The 7,839-nt window shown below is 40.3% G+C and overlaps 1 protein-coding gene across 3 annotated transcripts; it reads right to left on the bottom strand.

Annotated features, from left to right (window-relative positions):
* Positions 1 to 200: 200 nt before the first annotated feature.
* LOC127966302 (AN1-type zinc finger protein 5) lies at positions 201 to 6,724 on the bottom strand. Of its 3 annotated transcripts, none has more exons than XM_052567199.1 (5): positions 6,557 to 6,724; positions 2,988 to 3,159; positions 2,711 to 2,905; positions 1,536 to 1,658; positions 201 to 1,463 (listed from the first exon to the last, which is right to left on the bottom strand). In XM_052567199.1, the coding sequence occupies exons 2-5, from the start codon at positions 3,136 to 3,138 to the stop codon at positions 1,315 to 1,317; spliced, it is 618 nt and encodes a 205-aa protein (XP_052423159.1). In that variant the 5' UTR covers positions 3,139 to 3,159; positions 6,557 to 6,724; the 3' UTR covers positions 201 to 1,314. The 3 variants fall into 3 exon arrangements, with proteins under 3 accessions (XP_052423159.1, XP_052423161.1, XP_052423160.1); XM_052567201.1 differs by having other exon boundaries at positions 2,711 to 2,902; XM_052567200.1 differs by having other exon boundaries at positions 6,553 to 6,712.
* Positions 6,725 to 7,839: the final 1,115 nt, after the last annotated feature.

The following is a 7,839-nucleotide window of genomic DNA, read 5'->3' as shown; positions in this document are numbered from 1 at the left end:
TTGAAATACAATCTGACAAAAATGATTCTTCCTGACCATTTGGCAATTTTATCTTTTGTATTATTTGTAGTTTAGACTGAAAACATGACACTGCCAATTAACCCTTTTTTTTTTAGCTGTCTTTCCGTTATTTTGCAGAAATATCTCTTAGCCACAGAATAGACATGTTTATGACATCATGACAACAGCACAGTACACACTTTAATAATATCTCTGTACATCATTTTATTTACAAGATACAATTTCGCAGTAATGTTGGGTAACAAGATTATATGCGCAATACATAAAATAAATAAAAGATGGTTTGTACAAGCTTGCAGAACTAAAAATCAAATCCAAACAGATGGTTAATTTCACGGTGTAATCTCACAAAGCTCTAAAATAAACCAGCGCTGTGCAGCCAGACCTAAAAACAAGAACCGGACCGAGCCTCAGATGAAAACGATGGCGACTAACTCACATCCTCCCAATGACACAACACCTGAGGGTTGAGTAAATGACACTAAACAATACCATCATTTCTTACCAGCATTTAACACTCAATACCTACTAAAAAGATCAAGTCACACGTGAGAAAGGTGAATTAGAGAGCAGAAGAAAAGTATGCAGTCTACTGTAAAATACTCATTTCACTACCCATGCAAAACACCCATTTAAACCCAACGAGCCCATCCATCAAACCAGTGTCACATTACAACTCAATGAAATGAATACAAATGTCTTAAAGGACCTTGTGGGAGAATGAATAACTGGTTTTGTGTTGTGGCCATGTCCAACCTCATCTGAACTTGACAGGGTATCATGGATGCAGTCGCTCATTCTGGTCTGGCTGCGTTAAACCATCCCAATTGGATTACATATTTTTCACGAAGTCTGTCAATGGTTTAAAAATCATTCTTAACAGTCGACCGACAGGGAAACCCCAGCATCACTCCAACAGCTGGCTGAGGCTCGAGCAGAAAGAAGGCTGTCTGGAGAACAGGAGACAGAAGAGCGTCCTTGCTACATGAACCAGCCATGCACTGCTGCTCGGGTCAGAGTCCGACCGGGATCCTTCAGCACAACGTCTTCCTCTCGTTAGCCAAATGTCTCTGGCTTCACACCTTTTATAGGCTCTCTTTTTTCCATTTGTTTTAACTTGAAGCTCATATATCATCAACAGAAAGCAAAAGAAAGATGGAAACAAAGTGATCACTCATGCATTGGCTTAGAAACAAGATTCTTTCCCATACTGTAATTTAAAAAACTAGTCTCTTGGAGCACAGGTCAAAGTGCGAGTCCTTGTATCCGATCTCTCTTGCGATGGCGAGCGCTTTATATTCTCTGAATCTTGTCGGCCACCACCACCGGGTTCTCTTTGCGGATCTTGGCCGCAGCCTCCGCCTTGTAGTCGTAGGGGCAGTTGTGCTTGTCCGAGTAGCGATGGAGTCCACAGAAGAGATTCCCACAGCGGCAGTCGAACCCTGACAAAGCAGACATCATCAGAACCGCTGCACAGAGAGACTGCATCTGAGCTGTGATGTGTGTGTGCCCACCTGTCAGGCCGACCTTCTTGCGGCACATGAAGCACCTGTTCCTCTTGGGTTTGAGGGCGTCGGGGGTTTTGGTCTCTTCAGCGGTGCTCAGAGGAGCGCTGGATGCTGTCGGCTGAGTGACAACTGGAAAAACAGTCACCAATTAACAGCTCACAACTACAAGTTTAGTAAAGTGAATTACTTTGACTAATAATGAAACCGGACATGTAGTAGCATTTCCAAACTGCCTAAAATCTCCCAGTTTTGGCTTTCTTTTGCCATTAACAGTTTTCAGACATTATTATGCACCGCTCTTATTCTCCTGATCCACCTTGTCACAGGCGATTATGTGCAATGCCTGCACACTTTATTCAAACTGCTTTTCACTCATAACCGTCAGCAAACATGAAACCAATTGAAAAACAAGCCAAAACCCAGACATTTCAGGAAAATTACAAATCCTGTCCAGAACATGTCCTTAAAAAAATTTAAGGATGCATGGTCATACTATATTAATCTCTTAATAATAAGAGCATTGAAAGTTATACTATAACTTCTGCAGTATGTACATTACACAAACATTGTATACATTAAATAATTGATTACGCAGTATTTCCCCAAATGTGTAGCTGATGTGCAATGTGAATATATATATTACAAAAAGGGTTTGCATCCAAGAGAACACTTCCTTGTTCCACCTAGCAATGCAGTCTTCTTGAACTTTCATTTTCAACATACGAGTATCAAGTGTTAAGATTTTGTAAACTAAATTGAATGTATGAATTCTCATTTAAGAGAACTACATAGCACATGCTAAGTTAGCACGCTCATAATGACCTCAACAGTAGTCATTTTTTTATTGCCATAAAATAAGGCTATTAGTTACAATACAAATTACATGAACAATGAAAAGGCAAACTGAAAAATACAGCAGTTACAAGTTTTTTTTAATACATCTTTTCTGGTGAAACTTTTAGCTACACAAAGTCCCTGAGTATGTAGTATTTGTGTATGCACATATACATACATACATATATATATATATATATATAGTGTGTGCACGTACACATGTAAACGGTTTTAAAACGTGCTCCATTCAAACAAGTTCACTTCCTTGCTTGCAGTAAGTCAGGACTCAATTCTGAACACAGTCTTGACTCGAGACACTTCCTCAAGTCTGAAACAGAAATACCAACCTGGTTCAGGAAGTTCAACTTTAGGCAAGACCCCCTCGTCTTCACAAGAAATGCTCATCTCCGTCATCTGTTGTGTAACGGGAAGAGCAGCCGCGGAGCCGCTAGGTGACTCAGCGCTAGCAGACGAGGAGTTGTTTAGCGTAGCTTCTATGATCTGGATGGCCGAGGATTCAGAGGTAGGACTGCTGGAAGCTGCTGGAACAGACCAGACCCCCTCAGTTAATGAGGAACAATCAATCTCACCCACACAGCTGACGTTCAGAGCGGAAACACATACCCATTGTGCTAATAGGACTGACTCCCCCGTTGTTCTGTCGTGTTAGATGCTCTTTGTAACAGACCGAGCACATGCCATTGGTCCGAGGGTTGCCGTAGAACCCGCAGCCGGTGGCACAGAGCATGGGGCTTTGATTGGTCTCCTGGGCCATCTCTCCAAAAATGAGCGATTCCTGTTGAGAACAACACACGAGTCGTCAGCATAACGTGAATCAAAGACCGCCCTCATTAAGAGGATTTACAGTGGTGAAGGTGCAAGGTCAGATTAAGAGTCACACGTCTGAACACTGGCCACAGAATCGCCTGATTCGAGCCCATTCCTTTAAACTCACGTCACGGTCATGTGATCGTTTTACAACCAGACTGAGCTGGATGAATGTAGGTCAACCTGCGAGACTTCCTGGAACCTGCAGTGTGTTTCACTGTCATCCAGTAACAGCCGTCATTAACACATAACACAGAGAGGCTACGTCAGACGAGAGAGGAACAGTAACGTCACGAAGATCATGACAGAAAAACACTGCACCCATTCGCAGAACCAAAACGTTAGCCCACAAGCTGTGAACAAGACCATTATCTGACAAGCACACATTCTTCTGAATGTCAGTGATCACTGCATCACCTCTGTCCTCCAATCTAAGATCACAAGAGTGTCTGAGTTCACTCCGAATACAAATAAACTCAAAGGTTAGCGTAACACTGTAGTATAGGGATCAATTCTCACTTAACTAGCTGCTTATTAGCATGCCTTTTATTAACATGTAGGCTGTTTAGGAGTACTTCTAATAAAGCACATATTCTGCAGTGCTGAACCTACTCAATACCTAGACTCAACTACATTATTAACTATTAATAAGCAGCAAATTAGGAATTTGAGGCATAATGGTTTTTAATAGCAAGAATTGGATCTTAAAATAAATTGCTGACTAATGGGTGTGCATTATTGACAAGACATTTACTTAATTTTTCAGTGTTTAATTCTGCTGTGAAAATGTTTCAAATGAGGTTTTCCATCTCCACTATTCTTTGGTTTTTATTTTGTCCTTTTGCTTCTTTAGCAATCATTACCAGCTGTTTATTTCCACAATATGAAATCTCCACGCTGCTGTTGTGATTCCATCCACTAACATTTAGATACAGCGTAACTTCCCAAAATATTGTCATGCACTGAACTATTTTAAATTATCTTCTGAATGCCTTCAACATTGCGCTGAGGAAACTTTCACAGTAGAGTGCTTGATGTGGACCAAACCTCTTTATATAACAAAACCAGATGAGAAGAACACTAAACTCTCATTTCAAAATTTCTGCTGTGTGTCACAGGAATTAAACAAATGATTACAAAGTACTGAAAACCTCAAACTAAATCTTGATATTAATTAGGATTGGGCTACAAGACAATAGTTTAGCTACAACAAGAATATTATCAATCAGTAACTACTCAGACATAATTTAGATCAGTCCCCAGACGAGTAGTTATTTTATTTGTACTTTCATTCAATTTTGCTTTTATCTATTTTTGTTTTTTTTTTTACTTAAAAGCTACCATTATACAGGACTACAGTATATTAAAAATGTAAAGCACTTAATGCACATTTGTACCTTTGATTTATTGTACATGTCCCATTGTTTTCAATTAGGATGTGTTCTTATTTTTACAAACTAAAAACAATATTAGACTTATAAAAACATTCAATTATTAAATCATCTTTTGGTTTTCTCACCCAATCTTGCTCCATGGTCACATTATAAATAACTATGCATTTATGATAACAGTAAATTCTAGTGTAACACTTAATAAAGTGCTTTCTTCTTTTTTTGTAACCGCATCAACTATAACTCTCAAAAGTAATTTCACTGGCATCATTTACTCAAGCATCAGTATTTGTGATCACCTGCTAGACAGATGAAGTGTGACTATACAGTGTGAGGTGTAAAGGACATCATGTTCAGCAGAAACAGCATCCACATCCAAACAGCCGACGCTTTCCAGCAATAAACCGGAGACTTGTCAGGACTGACATTTCAGGGAGGGATCTCTTGTCTGGAAGTAAACAAGACTGCAGCATTTGGCCTCCGCCTCTCATCGTCAGAGGTTTTCCCCTGAAGAGCAAGCGCATTGCCCCTCGCTCTCGATCTCATGGACGGCTGGATTAGCTCTCATCCATGTGACATGTTGTTCAGAAGCAGTGTGTCCTGACTATAAATACCCTGATCGTCCTGACCTGCCTCCATTACATCACACACCTCCAGTAGGAGCCCTCCTCCCTTAATCATGTATGTTGATAAAAGCCAAATATGGCAAAGCCCCAACAGGGATGTTTTTCCCCATGCGTTTCAGACATCCTTGTCATTTAGCCCTGATTGTATGACAGAAAATACACGGCAGAACAAAGCATTTTATTAAATATCTGCACAAAAGCAAAACCATTCTGCTCAAGAGACACCATAGATGGATAAAGACTTCAGAAAGCAGCTCATTACTCAAAGCTCACACGCTGTGCCTCAATGCACCAAGCATTTAAAAGACACGTACAGCTCAGATAAGGTCTAAAACCGCACTGTAGCATGTAAACCGGGTATAAACGTGATATTTTATTGAGCTATATCAGTGTTTGAGGCCTCAATGAAATCCACCGAGTCATGCTAACACTAGCATCTCGGCTAACAAACATACAGTGGTCTATAAAGCTCATAAACCTCTCCACAGCAGCACTGGTGTGCTCAAACCCGAGCTGTCTTCAGTCTGATGTGAATGAGTGAGGATGGACCCTGATGTAGAGCTTGATCTGCTTTATATCTGACTCGGGGTCAATGCGACCAGTGTTTGCCTTTGTTTCAAACACTCTTCCTGTTTGAGCAAACAATGCAACCCTTAATAACGAAAACACAATTGGACAACCAGTGTGTTAGTTCAGGACACATCCGTCAAAGTAATTAGGAAATCAAGACGGAAAACGTTTTTAAAAGACGTCTATCAGTTCACTTGGAGATAATAAAGACACAGCAAACTCAAACCCCAAATAGTTAACATAGTGTATCTTATCTCAATCGACACATGAAATGAGACGAAATAAAACCGAAAACACTTTCACGGAGCTAATTACTCGATTAATGGTTATATATAAACACTTAACTTTATCCTAAACCCTCAAATACATGAAGCTAACTGCAACAAACGGACGCGTTTCATCTCAGCAACCCTGAAACTTGGTTTAAATGCGAAACAAACAACACGTTAATAATGAAACACGCGTGTTTAAACCTAAATCTACCGTTTCGTGTCATATTTCAGCTTTTAGGTTGAAAGGAACAACAACAACAGGCTAATTTAGCTAGCTAACATGCTAGCATCAGCTAACAGCCATATTTGGTTAAACTCCGCAAGTTCATCATTTTCGACTAACAGTTAACAAATTAAAGAACATTATATCAGCGAATAACTTTATTAAAACGGAAATCAGGCCTACTAAGCTACTTAATTTTACCGAAACGAGTCATATTTTCCTATAACCTTAGCATGAGGTTTAAAGCGAAATGTAATGTGGGAAAAAAAAGTGTCTTACTTGCCTTATCCGAGTAAAAAGAGAAGCTCCCACAGTATAAAGACTTTGTTTTACACCCTCGGCGACGGTCCGTGCTGTTATTCCGCCGGTGTGTGTCTGTGTTTTTCTTGCTGCTGTTTGTTAGTTTTCTTTAATAGTGGTCGTGACGTCACGGTGATTGACACCTCCGCGGGGCGGGGCTTACTGCGCCAGTCATGACGAGTTTACAGTACAAAAACAATCCCAATCTTCTGCTGTAAGGCATGGTTTTAGAGCTGCATTGCATTTTGTTGTTTGTCAGATGCTGGGTTTTATTGTTCTCTGCAGTTTGTTGGAGTTGTAAATGCGAGTTTGACCTAAATGTGAAGATGTTTTGTGATAAATGGAGGCAGAAAGGTCTAGTCACTACTTGCGCAAACCAAGTTGCACAATGTCCTAGTGATTTCCAAATTAGTTCTGAGAATAGTGATAGTACTGACGACGAGACAGATCTCCACACCCATGCATTTTCATCCTGTACAGCACTTACGACAGTCTCCCCTGTTATCTGTTACTGGAAATTTCCAGTATGGCACTGGTAGCAAAAAACAAATAGTTTTAGTAGGATCAGCTGCAAAATGTTGCATCAAAAGTTCCAGTCTTGCTGAGATCCAAAGTGCAAGAAAACAACTTTGAAGTGGACACATTGTGTACAGTGCACTGGCCTGCTGAAGGTTATTTTTCCGTCAGCAGTGTTAGTATCAGATGTCACCACACAGTGATCTGCTGACCCAGAGAACAGCCAGAGCCCATGTTGATTCAATCACAACACATCTTGATCGAGACCACGCAGATGTGAGATGATGACACTGGCACATCTTCAGTACTGGCTGCCTCCAGATCAAGAGTTGCCCAGCTAGAGATTTTTTTGGGCTTCATAGACGCATTGAAATGGCAAAGCAATCATGACTGTGGAAGCCTTTGTACTTGGTCTCAAAAAAACAACAACAGTCTTTATAGGTCACTCCATCCTTATTAAAATAATTAACATGAAAGGAGATGGGAATAAATAAACAAATTAATGTATAGGTTATATAATGATTAAGCTGAGAACCCGTTTGATTTGAAAGGACTCATATGTTGTCCACAGGAAAACGATGAAACGTGTGTTGTTGGATGTCTTTTCATTTCACAGCAACCCTGCATCTGTTTTGAAAGCACTCTTGTGTTTTTCCCTCTGGTTATATATAGAGCAGGAACCTGATACGAGTCAGTCGTCCATGTGCTTTCTGTTCTCCAGTGAAGGAATGAAGCAGAGGAAGGTGTTGA

Source organism: Carassius gibelio, chromosome B10 (assembly GCF_023724105.1).
Source record: "Carassius gibelio isolate Cgi1373 ecotype wild population from Czech Republic chromosome B10, carGib1.2-hapl.c, whole genome shotgun sequence".
Classification (NCBI taxonomy): domain Eukaryota; kingdom Metazoa; phylum Chordata; class Actinopteri; order Cypriniformes; family Cyprinidae; genus Carassius; species Carassius gibelio.
The sequence above is the reverse complement of the archived record's forward strand: the minus strand, read 5'-3'. Positions and strand labels throughout refer to the sequence as shown.

Excerpts from the sequence above, each read along its gene's own strand:
- LOC127966302 (XM_052567199.1), bottom strand. The coding sequence starts at position 3,138 with ATGGCCCAGGAGACCAATCAAAGCCCCATGCTCTGTGCCACCGGCTGC. Across the intron at positions 1,659-2,710 it reads AGTTGAACTTCCTGAACCAG|TTGTCACTCAGCCGACAGCA; the intron begins GTTGGTATTTCT and ends CTGTTTTTCCAG. Across the intron at positions 1,464-1,535 it reads CAAGAAGGTCGGCCTGACAG|GGTTCGACTGCCGCTGTGGG; the intron begins GTGGGCACACAC and ends CTGCTTTGTCAG.